The sequence below is a fragment of the Petaurus breviceps genome, unplaced genomic scaffold (assembly GCF_028583685.1).
Source record: "Petaurus breviceps papuanus isolate PSGF00001 unplaced genomic scaffold, PetGlider_PUasm1.0 90925, whole genome shotgun sequence".
Classification (NCBI taxonomy): domain Eukaryota; kingdom Metazoa; phylum Chordata; class Mammalia; order Diprotodontia; family Petauridae; genus Petaurus; species Petaurus breviceps.
Genome location: NW_027187380.1, coordinates 11,150,400 through 11,169,053, shown reverse-complemented (window position 1 = coordinate 11,169,053; position 18,654 = coordinate 11,150,400). Strand labels below are relative to the sequence as shown.

At 47.2% G+C, this 18,654-nt stretch overlaps 1 protein-coding gene across 2 annotated transcripts; it reads left to right on the top strand.

The window, feature by feature from the left end:
* The first annotated feature begins 12,189 nt into the window (after positions 1 to 12,189).
* On the top strand, positions 12,190 to 18,353 carry SPHK1 (sphingosine kinase 1). 2 transcript variants are annotated; one of them, XM_069076308.1, is made up of 5 exons: positions 12,190 to 13,892; positions 16,053 to 16,202; positions 16,348 to 16,442; positions 16,579 to 16,694; positions 16,975 to 18,353. In XM_069076308.1, exons 1-5 carry the CDS (start codon positions 13,874 to 13,876, stop codon positions 17,774 to 17,776), a joined length of 1,182 nt encoding a protein of 393 aa, XP_068932409.1. In that variant the 5' UTR covers positions 12,190 to 13,873; the 3' UTR covers positions 17,777 to 18,353. The 2 variants fall into 2 exon arrangements, with proteins under 2 accessions (XP_068932409.1, XP_068932408.1); XM_069076307.1 differs by lacking the exon at positions 12,190 to 13,892 and adding an exon at positions 14,035 to 15,458.
* Positions 18,354 to 18,654: the final 301 nt, after the last annotated feature.

The following is an 18,654-nucleotide window of genomic DNA, read 5'->3' as shown; positions in this document are numbered from 1 at the left end:
TTTTCTAAAGATCAATGACATCACAAATGAGTGCTGTCTTGACTTTAAGTAAGGCAGAGTTGCACAAATCAGTCTCTCTCTTCCAGAGTCATCAAAGCCCAATGGCAAGACAAAAGTCAGGACAACTGTCTATGACCCAGGATGCCGTACATGGCCTTGGGATCTTTGATGTCTGCCCAAGCTCTAAATGCCTCATAACATTCACTTCAGTCATCTTCATGGTTATTGGAACAAATTGTTCTCATCTACCCATTCTGCCTGGAGAAGTCTTCACATGCTTGGGGTAGACATCCCCCTAACTCACCAATGTAAATCTATCAGTTACCCTCAACCTGGTGTAGCCCATTTACCCAGACTGTTTACTAGGAAGTAGCTGCTACTCATGTTATGGCTTCTTAGAGCCACAGATGAGAGTTAAATGAAAGTGGACACCAAAAGTGGATGAGCAGCCCTGAAAAGGGATCAGCAAGCCCTCACATTAGTCCATACACCCCATGTCTGAAGATAGCAAATTCGAGAAGCTAGTACTAAGAATGCCCCCATCAAGAACTATAAGCCCTGGGGCAGCTAGGTGGTGCAGTGAATAGAGCAGGGGCCCTGGCCCTGGAGTCAGGAGGACCTGAGTTCATATCTGGCCTCACTTAACACTTACTAGCTGTGTGACCTTGGGCAAGTCACTTAACCCCAAACAGTTGAATGAAGGAATAAGGCAAATATGTAGAATGGCTTGCCAGAAAGGCCTTCATGAAGAAGACGGGACTAGTAGGACAGGAAAAACTCAGATGGGGGGAGGAGAGAGGGCATGAGTGTCAGGGGAAATTGAGGAAAGGCGAAGAGCCCATCAGTGAGGCATATAACACTTTAAAGCTTGCAAAAGAGCTTTATATATAGCATCTCACTTAAGTTTCACAATATGCTGTAAAATAGAGGCTGCCATATTAATCAGCCCCATTTTGCAACTGAGAAAATTGAGACTCAGAAGAATTAGATGACTTGTCTATCATGTACCCTAGTTCATAAGTATGAGGGGTGAGATGTTGAAGATTGGGTCTGATTCAGGCCAGTATGCTGTTTAAAGTTCAGAATAGGAGTGAATGAAACACTCATAGACCATCTAACAGTTAAACATAGAATTTTACTTTCAGCAAGGATACACTATTGATTCAACATGAGCACAGCTTACCTGGCCCTGTGTTGGTCAAGCTGGTCTTCTGGTTAGAAGTCTAAAGGAGGAAATCCCCATAAAGCTGGTTTTGTAATGAGGACATTAGGAACCTCTGTCAATGGTTTTAGCCTTACTTCCCTGGAGCAATTAAATTTCAAGGATGGCTCAATAACTTTTTTGCTTTTTTGGAGGGCAATTGGGGTTAAGTGACTTGCCCAAAGTCACATGGCTAGCTTTTTGTGTGTGTTGTGTGTGTGTTAAGTGTCTGAGGCTGGATTTGAACTCAGGTCCTCCTGACTCCAGGGCCGGTGCTCTATTCACTGTGCCACCTAGCTGCCCGGTGTAATGGGAATGTAAATTTTAAAGATCTTCCCTGCCCCTAGGCTGAAGTGCACCTGGAGCCTGGGGTGGGAGGCTTGTTTTTCAGTAGATACTTCTTGATTGGCCAGTGAGTCAATAAGGTTGTTACATTCTCTGAGCCAGGAGAAGGCTATATAAGCCCTGATGTGTAGCTTTGTTTTGGGGCTCACTTTGAGAAGTGTTCTGTGATTTGATCTGGATTCTGGGAAGCCGTTGTCCAGAGCCCCCTGGCTTTGAAACCCAGATGTTGATTGGGTATGGATTGGACAGTTTGAAATCTGTCTACTTGATCTGTTTCTGTCTTGATAATTCTGTCTGTATATTCTGAAGTTCGGGGTGCTGACCTCTTTTCCCTGAACTAGGTAAACGATACCTGTTTGACTGATTAAAGTAAGCTTGTTAACCCATTTTGAGTTGCTTTCCTTTATCAAAGCAGATCTAAGAACCTGTGTGAGCAGCCACCGTGGGGACACTGGGGTGCTTGCTGCTACACTCGGTTCAAAAACTTTTAAGGAAAAACTAACCTAGCTGCATAAGAGAGCTATTGCTCTCACTACAGATATGAACCCAGCTTTTCCTGTCTCAAAGTTCAGCACACTACCACTAGGTCATTGTTTCTGGTGCCTTCTCCAGTATGGAGAAAGGAATGCTGGGTATGCTACTTAACTGCATAATCTTGGATGAATAACTGGAACTCTATGAACTTAATTTTTTTCATGTATAAAACAAGGGGTTTAACTAGATGAATTCCAAGGTACCTTTCAGTTCTAAATCCTATGATCCTATGACTATCATAATTTCTCATGCCTAGGGAAAGTCCCTGTGTCACTTCAATTAATACTTACCATATGTAATATCTACTAAGTGCAAAGTACTCCCAGTGCATTGGGCCATATACATTGGTATGAATGCAAAGATGAAAAGTTTCACCTTCAATAAATTTATAGATATAATGGGGGGGAAGGGGTGCACAGATTAATCTCACCAATATGAGTATTAATTTTAATAATACAGACCTCGATCCATTTATCCCTTCATATCCTGAAACCTAAGCTTTTTTTGAGTAGAGACAGCTTCATTCTTTGTATTGGTACCCCTAGGACCTAGTATCATGGCTGCTACACACTAAATGTTTTGACTGTAATTTTTGTTAATAAAAAATTCAGTAAATTCCAATGGTTCTCTGTTGCCTCCAAAATCAAATACAAGATGTTTTGTTTGGCATTCAAACCTTTCATAACTTAGCTCCCTCCTAACCTTTTCAGTTTTCTTATACCTTACTCTCTACCATGTACTCTTCCATCCAGTGACACTTCCGTCTCTCATTTCCCAGCATTTTCTCTGGCTCTCCTCCATGCCTGGAATGTTCTCTCTCCTCCTACCTACTTTCATCCCTGACTTTCTTTAAATCCCAACTAAAATCACACCTTTTATAGGTAGCCTTTCCCAACCCTCTGTTCATTATTCCTACTTATTCTGTATATAGTTTGTCTACCACATTAGATTATAAACTCCTTGAAGGCAGGGACTGTCTTTATGTATCCTTAGAACTTAGTACATACAATGCCTGAAACATAATAAGTGCTTAATAAATGTTTATCAATTGATTGATTTATTTTGTCCATATCTTCTCATAATTTGCCAAAAAGGCCATCTACTTCATAGCTGGGGGCCTGCCTTCCTTATCATCTTGCAACATTTTAGGAATACCAAGAGTTTGACCAATCCATCTTTTTTTGTTGTTTTTTTTTCCAGACCTTCATTCATCTGATGACATCCTTTCCATAACTTTTCAGGAAATCCTTCTATGTTTGGATGTATGGAAGCTTGTCCCCATTCACTACATACCTTTCCTTTGTCTTTTGTGTGATTCTCCATTTTAACTAGTCAATGAAATTATTATTCTAAGTCTCATAAACAGAATATTGGTGTCAAAAAGATGAGTCTGTTTCAAGGAGAAGCCTGGGTCATCAAAAGTACTGAAAAGTTTTCCAGAGCCTGCCCTCAATTTCCTGTTCATACTGGCCCCAGTTTGTTTTTTATTTGCACTGTCTCTCCCAGATGTACATACTAATCCACACATTCTATAGTTTGTCCTTTTAGCCACATGGACAAGAGATAGCATTCTTTATTCATTTGTATCTTATCATGCAAATAGTTGAGCCTTTTGAGTGATTATGGATTTCATTCAGTCTCAATTATTCCAATGCTGAATTGTTCTAATTGCTGAAACAATTAGCACAAAGTCATCCACACACAGGAACATCTGTAGGACCTCATCATCCACAGGAAATTCCTCTTTGATTTGGATTTTGCACTGGATTTCCTTTACAGCAATGGTGAGTACCTTTGGCAAGCTGACATATCCCTTCCTTATTGCTCACTTGATATGAATAGTGAGGTGTTTAGGGAGCTCCCAGCATTCTCTCTGGCTGTCCCCCACACCTGGAATGCTCTCCCTCCTCAACACCAAGTCCTAACGTCCCTGGCTTCCTTTACATCCCAACTAAAATCCCATTTTTTATAGGAAGCCTTTCCCAACCCCTCTTAATTCTATTGCCTTTGTTCTGTTATTTCCTACTTTGCATATGTTTGTTTGTGTGTTATCTCTGTTACGTATTTCAAGGAATCTTATATGTCTAACTACCAGGGGAGTTAAATGAGGGAGGTTAGAAATGAATAGTCCTGCTGGGTTGCTATGGTGGTGTCTTTTTGTCACCTGCATCTGCTCAGTTATAACCTTCATTTTAGACCACTGGGCATGCACATAATGACTCTCTCCCAGTCCCCTCAAAGGTTAGGCTTCTTTTGAAATGCATGGAGGATCTGGCTAGCAAAGTGCTCTTAGACTAAGCAATGTGGTTTTTCTTCCCTGAATTGCTTTTAGACTCAAATACATATCATAAGGTTATCAAAGTCTAACAATTTTAGCCCTCAGCCTGCTTGTTCCTACACTTAATCTCATCAATTGAAACTCTAGGTAATCCAGGGGCATGTTTGGATAATTCCCTTCATATCAATTAGTCAAATTTCAACATCTATCTCAATCAAATAATCTCAGAGTCCCCATTCCAGTGCATAAAATATTATTGAATAAAACTAGAGAAATCACCTTTCCCATAAGTGATTTCTCTTCTGTCTCTCTGTATCTTTCTGTCTGTCTTTTTGTATCTCTCTGTCTGCCTCTCTCTCTCTCTCCATATATATCAAAACCCTTGTCATTCTATGAATAAAAATATAAAAGTAATTGAATACATAATTAACTTATAATTAAACCAATAGTAGTTAATCCATAATTATTTATAATACTTAAGCTATGAAAAAAGATAAGAGCCAGAATCACCTTAAACTATCTCTGTAATAGAGGATAACTTCACTTCTGAAAATGGTTCCCCACCATTTAGTTTACTCAGGATAACAGAGCCTCTGTGAGAATCCTCTTCAAGAAACAAAGGTTGAAATAGTTTCAAAAAGAAGACATCTTCATCTTCTCCATTTCTCTGTCTGTGAAACCTGGACAGTATATACCAGCCCCATGGCAGGAAACTGAATTGGTTCCATTTGAATTGTCTTAGGAAGCTTTCTGAATATCACCTGGCAGGATAAAATGCCAGACACTGAGGTCCTTACTCAAACTAAACTGCCAAGCATTCACTCTCTGCTTCAGAGAGCACAATTCCTGTGGGCTGGCCTCAGAGTTAAATGTTCGAATGCAAAACATATGCTTGTCAGGTGGTGAGAATAAGTGATACAAGGACATCCTCAAGGTCTCTCTTAAGAACTTTAGAATTGATTGTGTAACATGGCAGACACTGGCACAGGACCACCCAGCATGGCATGCCCTCACCAGAGAAGGTACTGTGCTCTATGAGCAAAGCAGAATTGAAATAGCTCAAAGGAAACACAGGATGTGCAAATTTAGAGTATCCGCTCCAAATGTTCACGCAGATTGTTTGTGCCCAACCTGTGGTAGAACATTCTGAGCTCCTATTGGTCTGATCAGCCACAAAGGGACATACTGAAACTTGACTCCAGCATAGTGATGTCATTTTGGTCCTCTCTGAGAATGAAGGACAAACCACCAACCAACCAGTGTCCCACTCTCCAGTTATGATGGGAAAACAGGTTCTTCACATACACACACACACATACACACACACACACACACGTCTAATCACAACTTGGAAGAAGTAGCAGAATGCTCTGTCTAGCATTTCAAGGAGGAACTCTGAGGGCCTTAGTTGGAGGAGGTGGTGGTATCCAGAGGTCTTGAAGGATCCTTGGGACTACTCTAAAGGGCTGTGGAGGCTGTGGAGGGGCAAATTGACACAGGGGCAGAGGAAGGGCAGGGAGCAGCCATCCCACACTGCTGGGATCAGACACTGAAAAAAGAATAGGAGGATTCCCACATGGGAAAGAAATACACCAGAGACAACTCTTGCCCTTTGCAAACAAAAAAGCAAAGGTCTGGCCACATCAGCCCCCTATTTAACAAACTCCAATAGTTCCCTGTTATCTCCAGGATCTAATATAAGACGCTCTTAAAGCCTTTCATAATCTGGCCCCTTCTTATACCTTACTCTTTGCCAAGTAACTCTTCAATCCACTGGCCCCCTGGCCGTTCACTAATAAGACACTCCCTACTCTGGGCATTTTCCCTGGCTGTCCGCTGGGCAGTCTGGAATTCTCTTCCTTTTCCTTTCTGTCTCCTGGCCTGTATCAGCAATGCCATATTCACAATGCCTATAGAGATTACAAATATGCTGATATAATTATCCATCACAAAATATGTCAGGTTTGCCATACGGGGAAATAAACCAGAAAATTTATTAAGATACTAAAAGACTGAGTCCCAAAACCAGAAAGTGAAAGCCATCAGAGTAGTTATGACATTGGCACAGGTAGATAAAGTAGAAAGCACCCACATTCTCAAGCCTTTAAAACAGAACAGGCTACCTCAGGCAAAGGTCCTCCTCTCCCCACTCACAGCAACCACCCAGCGCGCTCCCAGCAGCTCCGGCCCCTGGCAGTGCTCAGCAGGGGTCCTTAGCAGAAAAGTCCTGCTCCCAGCAGCTCTGGCCCCTGGCAGTGCCCAGGAGGACTCCTAACTCACAAACAAAAAAAAAAAAAAGGGCTTTGCGCTGCCTCTGCCTCTGCTGCTGCCACAACCGCAACCTCCGCCAACCGCCAACCGCAGGACCGTTAGTTCGGCTTTTTTTTTTCCGCTTTCTGCTTTTTCTTGCTCTGCTATGTCAGCACGTCCATGGGGCATGGGAGATCTTTAAATCCCATAACCCTTACATGGCCTCCCTGGTTTCCTTCAAATCTCAGCAAAGTCCTGTTACTGTTCTTGTTGGTCCTTTTTTCTTGAAGAGGACCGATGACAGACATCAGGAGGGTGACATCTTCATTTGTGCTTGAATTGGATTGAAGTGAGGCAGAGTTTTTCAAAGTCACCAGCCGCACTCTCTCCTCCAGAGTCACTGAAGCCTAGTGGCAAGACAAAAACCAAGACACCTGGCCACAATGACCTGGAATGCAGCAGATGCTGGCCTTCCATTGGTCTTTCAGCCTCAGCAGTCCCATCTTCTGCAAGAAGTCTTGTCTGGTCTTTAATCTTAGTGCCTTTCCTGCGAGATTGTCTCCACTTCGCGCTGTATTGATCTGGCTCCTACTTCGTTGCTGGCACAGTCTCCGCCATTGGACCGCGACTTCCTTGAGACCAGGGACGTTTGTTTGCTTGTCTGTTTTTTGCCTTTCCTTTTATCCTCAGCACAGTGTCTGTCATATAGTAAGTGATTAATAAATGCTTATTAATAAGAAGAATCCTGCATTAAATCTGGGGAATCGACACTATATAAAGTAGCACATACATCTTAACATCTGGCCCAATACTTAACATGTAAATGGATGCAAATGGAATCCTGAAGACACATGAAATTGTGAAGGTCACGGAAAAATAGCTTACACATAGTGATGCTTCGATGCCAGGACCCTGAGAGTTCTCTAAAGGAACCACATCCAATAGGGGAGACAAGGAACCTGAGGCCATTGGACCTCTTCTGGTTGCAATTTGGAAGAATGAAATTCACCAAATTCACCATAGATTCTGGAAAGGAAGAGACACCACAGAAATCCTTTTCTCATAAAAGAATGTCACCTTGACACTGAGTTAATGGTTTCTGGAAGTAGATGTCCACAGGTGGAAGGCATGGGATAAAGAGGAGGTGGGTGAGGAGAGAAAGACCAGTTTCTTTTCCCTTGTGGGACAGGTAATACTTGAGAACCAGGTTTTGTATTGAGGATCAAGTCAGACTTCCCCACCAAACCTGGCACTAGATATAAATGCATGGTTTTATTATTCTGGGAAAAGGCTCTGGGATGCACAACTGAGTCCTGTGAGAGATTTAATTTGATTTTCCTTTTCCGGCAGGATGCAGATCAGATGTGTCCTTCTGAAAAGCCAATAGGGAGCCAGTTAAATAGCACTCAGGGAGAGTGGCAGGAGCCAAAAAGAGAAGCCAGCTGGGGATGGGCTAACTATCAGATTGTTAGTCTAGCAAAGAGTTTTGGTAGGTACAGTTCTGGTCTGGGAGTTCTGGCTTCTGAGATCTATTCTCAAACTGGCCAGTGACTGGCTTTGGAACCTAGGGAGAATCATTGGGTTAGTTTCCTGGGCTACAAGAGGGAAGTCTTGTCCTTGATCTTTTCCTGCCCTTCTGTGAGGCTGATTGAAGGGGATTGTTCGAATCTTTAAAAATCATTTCAGAAAAGCCTTTGTTAAAAAGGATGACTCTCATGGGAGAGGGGGAAACATACTGGGAAACAAAAGATATCAATAAAAAATTGAAAATTAAGGTTTTTTTTTCTAATGTTTCAGGAAAATAAAGAGAAAGCAACTGGGAGAATAACTAAGAAACCGATTGGACTGTGGGGGAGGGGTTGCGGGAGTGGCAGCAATGAAGGAATGAGGGGCCAGCCATGCCAGGGCTGGGGAGGTAAAAGGGGGCAGGGACTGGAGACCGTGGAGAACAGCATAGCCATTGTACTCTGTTGTAGTCATAGCTAGAGGGCTCTGCCCTTCACCTTATTCCCACAGGATCTTTTTCTGATTTAGTCTGGGGAGCTAGTGCACAAAGCAGGGCACAGTCCCCTAGATTACACAATCATAAAGTAAATTCATCTATTTTCTCCAAGATGGAGAAACGGCTCTACAACAGGAAACCAGCTTCACTGGTCCCCAAAAACCAATCCTGATCCACTTAAAATCCGTTTCTCCATCCACGTGAACACATGCATACACGCATCCAGCTTTGAAGTCTCTGAAGGGGACAGGAGGACCCCTTCTCTGGACTTCTGCTTTGTTACTTCTGACTCAGGGTCAATTACTATTTTCTCTGTGCCTCGTGTTGCTACATCAAACCTCAGGAGAAACAAGAGTTTTTCAAGATCTGAGGAGGCTTCATTAAGGTGCACGGACTCTTTTTTGAGCTCCTCAAAGAAAAGATAACTGAGGATAGGGATATCATTAAATCTTTTCCATAGGCATCATCTTGTCCCTCCCCCCAACGGGATATCTTTAGGTGCCAGATCTCCTCAGCAGGCCCTATTGTGAAGGTAGAGGTTTGGAGAAACCCTCCCTTGGCAAGGACAGGGAGTAGCCACAGACTATTCAGGGGCTCAGGCCCGGGTGGCCCTCTCTTTGCCTCTTCCCCCCTCCCCCCGTTGCCTTGTCCCACATCTCCCTTGCCATGGAAAATCAAAGAGGCCCTAAGAGAGGGTGAGCTGGCTGCTAGCAGCCCTTTGGAATCCTCCGAGACAACGCCCTGATATCATCTCCCGTGGGAGACCCAGGCAGGTGCAGCGCCCGGGCCAGGGGAAGGGACCAAGAATGAGACTGGGCCCTCTGCCCAGGGCCTGTCCCACTCGACCACCCCACCCCTAACCCCATTCACCTCCTCTCCCTCCCCCGCTGCTGAGTCATCATTCTCGTGACCGGGGCACTGCAGCTCCCGAGGCAGTAGGCTAATTGAACCCGCAAGCCAAGCGTCCTCTTTCTCTGTGTAGAAGCAGCACCCCGTCATTTTCCGCGTGCGTCCGGGGGTAGGGGGGAAAGACGAGGGTGGGGGTGGGGGTGGACTGCTGGAGGGTGGGATTAGCTTTCTTGACCGACCCGGCCCCTACCTAACTGCCCTGGGAGGATAAAAACCCGGGGCGGATCCACTCTAGAGCACTACAATTGTAGCCGCAGTTTCGCCCCAAGGGCGCTTGGGTGGTGGGTGGGGGCGCGTGGGAGGAGGGGGAAGAGAGAAAAGGATGGGTGCCCAGGCTCTTCTCTTTTGTGTTGTTTCCCGGAGTTTCCCGGCCAGCTCACACCGCACGTCGCTGAGTCACGGTCCCGGAGCCAGCTGATTCTGGGCAGCCTCGCAGAGTGGGCAGGGGGCCCCCATCACGGGAAGAGGCAGAGTCACTGGTCCCCACTGATGGGAAGGACCCTTATTCTCCCATTTCCTTTTAATGCCTTCTTGATCTGAGTGGCCCCAGTTTTTCATAGTTGCTGTGGTCCTTGAATTTCGGACCAGGGCTTGCCCCCTGGGGAAAGCTGAGTTCTGAACGAAGTGTGTGTGTGTGTGTGGGGGGGGGCATAGTTAAGCTGCTGGTGGCCTCTGCCACCTGGGACAAGGCTAGAAGTCCCTGATAAAAAGATATGTAGTGAGGCATTTAAGAGATAAGAGAAATGACCTCGAAATCCTGGAAGTTTTCATCTGGGTTCATCCCCCACACTGCCTTCTGCCTTCTCTACATTGTTCTTTGTTTTGGGGCCTGGGAGAATTATGACTTCTTTGGGCCAACCTTTTCAAGAGGGAGGAATGAAGTGTCCCTAGTATGGTGGGGTGGAGGGTAGGGGGAGAACTGGTATTGGGTGGGCTGCCTGCAATGGTGGCCAGATCGCTCCTCATCAGGCCTCTGATTTCTAAAAACAACAAATTTTTTATTTCACCCCCACAGAAATTTATAAAAAACACAGAAGGCAGTAGCCCCAAATCAATATATTTCCCTTCAACTCCTACATCGTTTCAGTGAGTCTCACTTTTCCCCCTAAGTCTGATATAGACAGACCTTTAGTTTTACTGTTCTTATTGTAGGCTATATGAAAAAAAAACCTTTGTTTTTTCTGGGTCTAGCTTTCCTTTCTTCCTTCTTTCCTTCCTCTCTTTTCCCATCTGTCCATATATATATAAAACTAACAAGAATTTTTCTTTCCTTTCCTCATAAAAAATATGAATAGTCAAATAATGTCCATGTCCAAAAATATATTCCATAGTGCCTTCCCTCTGTCCTGTTTGTACAGTTTTTCCCCCATTAGACTGTGAGCTTGAGAGCAGGGATTGTTTTCTGCCTTTCTTTGCATCCCCAGCACTTAGCATTGCATCTGGCACAGTGCCCTAATAGGAGCATAATAAATTCTTGTTGACTTAGTCCACCACTTCACTAGCAGGAAATGGTTAATCATGCTTCATCTCTCTTCCTTTGGAATCCTGGTTTGTCATTAAAGTCAGAGTTTCTGAAGCCTTTTAAAGTTTTCTTTATATGGTTGTCTTTTTATAAAATGTTCTAGTTATGTTCACTTCACTGCATTAGTTCTTAGAGTTTCCTCTGAAGCTTTCCCTATTCTTTTCCTAGTTCTTATGATGCAATAATATTGCCTTACATTTTGTATATCATAATTTGTTTAGCTATTCCTCAGTAGATGGGTGCTCCCTTAGTTTCCAGTTTGGGGCTACTATGAAAAGAACTGTTATAAACATTTCTGTACATATCTTCTTAAAGCACAGTTCTGACCAAGTCAATCCCTCTATTTAACTATTTCAATAGTTCCCAGTTACTTCCAGGATTAAATAGAAAATCCTCTGTTTGGCTTTTAAAGCCCTTCCTTACTTGGCCCCTGCCCACCTTTCCGGTGTTCTATCACCTTACTCCTCTCCCTTATATTCTGTGATCCAGTAACAGTGACAGTTGATGCTCCATCTCTCCTGCCTTCAAGCTGTTCCCCATACCTGGCACTGTCTTTCCTTATTTCTCTCTTCTAGCTTCCTTTGAGATTCAAGTCAATAAATATTTATTAAGCACTTGTTATGTGTTAGGCATTGTGCTAAGCTCTGGGGCTACAAATATGAAAAAGATAATCATTGCCTTCAAGGAGCTTACAATCTAAAGGGGGGAATGATAACACACAAAACAGAACACGGGGGCAGTGGGGAAGGGTGGCCTGGTGAAGTCAAGTAAGTCCTAAAGAGGGCAGCGGAGAAGACAGAAATCCACAATGAGCTTATCTGAGTGGCAAATGAGGCAATGTCTGAGGAGACTGCTCTTTTTTTCAGCCCTCCTTTCAGCCTTCACCCTTCATGCACAAGGACAGAGAGAGGGTACTGAAGAACTGAGTTTCAAGGCTGATTGAATCTTCTAAGAGGATGAGGTTTCCAATGATTGGTTTACTGGGGACATGGTGGAGAAGTCAAATGAGTCCAAAATTAGTGCAGCTTTTTGGGAAATGAGATGTCTGCTCTTCTGCTGGAAGTCTGTCCACAAGAGCAAGGACTTTTTTTTTTTTTGCCTTTTCTTTGCATCCCTAGCACTTAATACAGTGCCTGGCATATAGCAGGTATTTAATAAATTTTAATTGACTAACATGTATCCTTTTTACTCTTTTCTCCATTTTCTTTCTTTGATTAGTAGTAGTGTCACAGACCTTCGACTTTGGATAACTTTTGCTCCACCTAGATCAATTCACCTAAAGACTGACTTAATAACTTTGTTCCAATTTATCCCTAACCACTTTGCCCAAATAAACAAAACACAGTGCCTAAGGCTGAAACTAATTGAGTCCATGTAGCTTTCTTTGTGTTTACAACTCTCTAATTTAGGCTATGTTGTATCTTTATTTTAGATTTCAAACTAGTTAAGGACAGTGACTGGGGTTTTTGTTTGTTTTTTTGCAGCTCTGTAAGCCGAGGTTCTCAGTAAGTAAATGGTGGCAAACGAACAAATCTGAAATAATTTCAACGCGTATCATCAGACATTCCCAGGCAGAGAGCATTGTATTTAGGAGGCCCTAGGGAATATAAATTTAGATTTGTCCCAGCTCTTGTCTTCATTTGAAACTTAAAACCTTATTTAGGAGTCCAGGCCTTATCTATCAATCACCTCCAGCAGCCTCCCCCCCACCTCCTCCTTCCTTCTCACCTTTCCCATTTCCCCAACCCTAGGCTTCCTTCTCTCTGGAAGAGTACTGTCACTTAATTCCCCACATTCATTTGGAGGGCCTCAGGAAACAAGGTAAGAAAATTCCTTGAGACTGGGTTGCAATTACTTCCTTAGATCCAAACTAACCCTTACCACTCCACAACCCAGGTGGCCTCCCGTGAGGTCCAGCTCTCCTGGATGCTTGGGGCCTACAGCCTCCACAGCAGTTCCCCACAGGTGCACTACTCCGCCCTGCCTCCAGGACAGCCCGGTTTCTCCTCTGGAACTCGATGGGTAGCAGCCATGGAGGTTAAAAATAGTTCTACGCGGAAGCCGTCGGGGGCGGGGCAAGCAGCGGAGTGAAGAAAAGTGCGACCCAGGTCGGCAGCGGGTGGGCATCCGCCAAAGCCACTGGGGGTTATTTTCTGAAGGAGGCAGTCTTTGTGATGTAACCGACTCTGGAGCGGAGAGTACGGAACCCTGAACTGAGCGGCTCCTTGCGCCCTGTGCTTGGAGAGCTTCCAGATCCAACCCGACGCAGCCTGGACTCCACCCCCGGCCCTCCTCCGTCCTCCCCGCCCAGTACAATGTCCCGCTCCGGCTTCCCGCTTCCCTACCCCAGAAGTCACTTTAGGAGGCTGGAGTCGGACTTTTGAGCGCCAGCCTGAAGTTGTGCTGCGAGGGCAGTTTACGCTTTTCCAGCCCCTCTGCCTTGGACCCTGCGTCCAGGTTGACACAGCTGCCGGGCTAGCGGCACATGCACGCCTCGGGCTCGGGCTTCGCTTGTCTCTGCTGCTGCCCCCAGGCTGGGCAGCTCGCCCGCCACGCCGCGTCTCCGGCCGCATTGGCTGTCACTCCTCCCGCTGCTGGAACACTGCCCGCCCAGTCGGTGACTTCCCTCGGCTTTGCTACCCGAAGCGGCAGCGCCCGGGGAGCACACGATCGGTACCGACACAGGGGAGGGCGTCCCTGACTCTGCCGCGTGGGGGTGTTCCAAGCCTCGGACGAGAAAGGCGTGGGGGTGCTCTGAGCTTCAGGAGAGAACCTGAGGGGGACCCAGCTGTTTGCCGGGAAGATTCGGGAGCTAGCTTTCCAACTTGGAGGATGCCCTCGAGTCAGGATGGTGAGATGGGGGATCGGAGCCCAGAGGCTGGACTAGTTAAGGGGGCTGTGGGGCCGGCCTGGAAGTTTTGTGCTGTGACTGGGGGTGGGGTGGGGGAGGGGGAGGTCACTTAGGTTGCTTCCTGGGGATGGACTCATTAATGCTGGGTCTGATGGCCCCTGGGCAGATGCTCTCCTTTTGGTAGAGTCTTCCGGATTTTCTCCCTCAGGGGGTGAGCCGGGAGCACCGGGGTGCGGAGGCGTGGCCAGCCACCAGGGGGTGGGGGAGAATACTTGGAGCTCCCTTCTCCTGGCAGACCAAGCCGTGCCGAATGGCAGAACTTGCGGGGGAAAGTTGGGGCAGGAGGGAAGAGCGCTGGTAAAATAAGACTGCTCTAAAGAGCTCCTTTTTATTCTGACGAGAGGTTGGATCCTAGGGATTAAGTCTCAGGCCATCAAAGCAAACAGCCTTGGCCCCTCCTGCGGCAAACCGGCCTGACCAGGGAGGGCCGCCAGAGCTGCCCCACCTTTCCTCCCTCTCGGATCCGCCTTTCCCCAGCCTCTGGGGGAACTGGGGCACAGGCTTCGTCTCCCTCCCTGCAGAGTTGGAGTTGGAGCTAGAGACAGGGTGGTAGGCGGGACGAGTCAGTGTTGAACAGGCGGGTCCGCTTCCACCCTGACCCCTCTGGCCAGCACGCGAAACCATCTGTTGGCCCAGCCCCCACCGCCAGGCTCCAGAGGGGGAACAGTCTGAAGTCGAGCTCATTCTCGAGACCATTCCCAAAGCAGGAGGAGGTGGGAAAGCAGCGGGCAACTTGGTCGGAGTGGGAATCCCCTGTCCTGGATCTTGTGACTGCGCAATGTCCGCTGGGGTTCCGGGACTTTTGCGAGATTGAAGGACGACCTGGTTCCAGGGACCTCTTCTCCCCGCCCCCAGACCTGATGTGAGAAAGACCCTGACTGTTCTGGAGACAGGGTCTATAGGGAGGAATCCTTGATTCTCTACCGGATCCATCCTCTCTTACCCCTGGCCCGAGACCCAGATACCTTTCTGGAGATCCAGAGAAACCGGGAAAGACGTGCTGGGGACCTAGACGTGGCATCGCTGGCGGAGCGCCCCGCTTCTGGGATCGCAGAATCTTCCTACCTCGAGTCCTTTCTTCCCGAGTTTCGTGCCTTAAAGCAGCGGGCGGGGGGGGGGGGGGGGGGGGGGGGGGGACGGAGCGGTACTCGCTCCCACCCCATCCTGCTGAGCCTAGCTTTCCTGGAGGCTCTACTGATCGTCCTTCGGGATAAACAGAGAACTCAGCCGACCGCAGCTCCTTCCACGGCTGAGAAGGGAGCAGTGTTAAGCTCCTGTGCCTCTGCTCCCCACGCAGCTCCTACCTGGGGATGGAACATGCTTCCCGTCACCCCTTGACTTGGGGCGGGGAAGGCGAGTCCCCGTGCCAGCCTGGAGACCCGTGCCTGGGAGAGGCTGATAAGGATCCCGGGGCGGAGGCAGTCGGAGAGGCCTGCGTTTCTATAGCGCCTCGGTCACCGGCACTCCAGAACTTGAGGGAGTCTCGGGCAGAGGCCACAGATACAAGTGCGTGAGGGCCAAAGAAGGAACATGGTGGCGGTAGTGGTAGTAGAGGTCGTGGTGGTGATGGTGATGGTGGAAGGGGCCCAGAATACCAAAGCCTGGACGAGCGGAGTGGCTACTTCTTTTCCTTGGGTTACTTTTCCAACAAACTAGAGACTGAGAGGGAACAAAAACAGAGGCGTGTGGAGCAGAGCTCTTTCCCCCCAGCTTCATTCTCTCTTGGTCAAAAGTGGTCCTCTAGGGGCGGCTAGGTGGCGCAGTGAGTAAAGCGCCGGCCCGGAGTCATGAGGACCCAAGTTCAGTTCCGGCCTCAGACACTTAACACCCACACAAAAAAACTAGCCGTGTAACCTTGGGCAAGTTACTTAACCCCAACTGCCCTCCAAAAGGAAAAAAAAAAAAGTGGTCCTCCTTTATTCATAAAGCTACAGTACCTACATCTCCAAAAGGGGTTCCCCAGGCTGCATCTGAATCCGCGTAATTCAAGCTCAGTGTTACAACACCCTGAAATGTCCAGGTGATGGACGGCTCCAGTTTCCAGGTGCCTTGGTGGAGAAGCTCTTGCCTCACCCATTTATCTTTTCCTCTTCTCTCCAGGGCACCCAAGAAGACTTCTGCCGAGGCCTTGCAGGGTGCTAGTGCTGCTAAACCCTCGGGGAGGAACCGGCAAGGCCCTGCACCTCTTCCAGAGCAGAGTGCAGCCCATGCTGCAGGAAGCTGGCGTCTTCTTCAAGTTGCGTCTGACTGGTAAGGCTAAGTGCCCCGAGGGGCAGGTGGTCTGCCAGTCCCTGCCACCTTGGGTCAGCAACTTAGGGCGAGAGTGATGATGACTTTAGGGTCCCACATCGGAATGCAGAAGAACCTGAACTGCTTGCTTCCCTCCTCCCCACAGAGCGGCGAAACCATGCAAGGGAACTGGTTCGGGATGAAGACCTTTCCTCTTGGGATGCCCTGGTGGTGATGTCTGGAGATGGGCTGATGCACGAGGTGAGTGGTGGGCAATGGCTGGGGGTGATGTGGAGAAGAGGGATACTTGCAGATAGTTGCTGTTAGGAGGTGGCTAGTGGCAAGGGCAAGCCTCTGTTGGGGGAAGGCTAGACAGGTACCGACTTTGCACTTTTAGGTGGTGAATGGCCTGATGGAACGACCTGATTGGGAAACAGCGATTCAGAAGCCTCTCTGTAGCCTCCCAGCAGGTTCCGGCAATGCTTTGGCCGCATCTGTAAACCATTACGCAGGGTGAGGGGCCAGGATTCTGTCTCCATTTCCCCCTCCTACACCTTCCTCTCCTCTGGTTGTTGGCTTGCTGACCCCTCCCTTCCCCCCAAGGGTTTACATTCTCAGGAGGGCATTCAAGCCTTGGGGATCCCAGTCTCAGTGAGTCAAAGGCTTACCTTCTCCCTCTGGAGGCTGGCTGCAGACAATTCCACTCTCTACTAGCCCAACCCCAGGGAAGGGACCAGTGGGGTCAGGGAATCAGGATTCCAGACTTTCCTCATGTTCTCCCTTCACCTCCCAGTAATGAACAGGTGACCAATGAAGACCTGTTGACCAACTGTACGCTGCTGCTGTGCCATGGGGGGCTTTCTCCCATGAACCTGCTTTCCCTACATACAGCCTCAGGCAGCCGGCTATTCTCTGTGCTCAGCCTGGGCTGGGGCTTTGTTGCTGACGTGGATGTGGAGAGTGAGAAGTACAGGTGCCTAGGAAAGATTCGATTTACCCTGGGCACATTCCTCCGCCTGGCTGCCCTGCGCACCTATCATGGAACATTATCGTTTCTCCAAGCTGGAGCACCTTCTTCTAAAATCTCTGGACCTCCCCTGGGCTGTGACCAACCAGGCCCTGTAGATTCACTCCTAGTGCCTCTGGAGCAGCCAGTGCCAGAAAACTGGACGGTAGTGCCTGAAAACGAATTCGTGTTGGTGCTGGCTCTCCTGCATTCCCACTTGGGTAGTGAGATGTATGCTGCACCAATGGCTAGAGGAACTGGAGGGGTTATACATCTGTTCTACCTTCGAGCTGGTGTGCCCCGGGCTACCCTGCTTCGTCTTTTCATGGCCATGGAAAAGGGTACACACATGGACCTGGACTGCCCTAATTTGGTGTATGTGCCTGTGGTAGCCTTCCGCCTAGAACCTCATGATACCAGGGGCATGCTTACAGTAGATGGGGAACAGCTGGCCAGTGAAGCTATCCAAGGCCAGGTGCACCCTGGAGGCTTTCATTTGGTTAGTGGCTGTCCAGAACTAAAGCCTGGTCCTGAGCCAAGTCCTCTACCCTGTTCAGAAGACTCTGCTTCATCAGAATTCACTTCTTAAATAGGGTTCTAAATAGGGCTTGTGGACTCCACTGGACTTCTAGTGTTGAGTCTTCTGCTTTGCAAATAGGGAGTGCCTTACACCTAAACAAAAAGGGAATTCCTCCACAGGTGAGGTAGTTCCAGACTCCAGAATTATGGGAGTTAGCTCTGTTCCATGTCCAAGATTTCCCCACATCAGGACCAGAGTTAGTTGAACTCTATTGGCCAGAGGTAGTATACCAAATGAGCAATCTAAATAAAGTGACTTTTCCAGGTTGCCTAGTCCCATCTGTGGGGGATAAGGAAAAAGTAGGACATAGGCTGTAGGAGAATGATCACATTTACATGGTGCTTTACAATTACAAAGTGCTTAAAATCCAGGTTCATTTGAGCTATTCTGTTTGTAGATGAAGGAAAAAAACACTTGAGTTTGCTACTTGCCAAAGGTCAATGAAGAAACTTGAAACACTTTTTTAAGTTCAGTGTTCTACACTACAGGTGTCAAACTTTGGCTGGCAAAACTCTGAAGTGCAGCCCAAACCTCAAAATGTAATTCAGAATCAGAACTATTTAATGAAATAAAAAAAATATTAATATGTGGTTTTCAAAGTCAATATACCACTCAAAGGGATCCTGTACAGTTCAGTGGTCCCTGATTCTGTATGAGTTGAACACTATTGCTCTAGAAGATGCTAGATAGAAGAAACAGCAATTTTACTGACAGCCAGAGAAAGTGCAGGCTTGTTGGTTCCAGTTCTATCAGTCAGGTAATCCTCAAAGAATTTGGTTGAAGCCTTATCAATAAGCATTAAAGTCCCTACTATGTGCCAGACAGTGGAGCTATAAATAAGAGTCCCTGCTGCCCTTAAAGCGTTTACATTCTATTTGGGCCAAAAG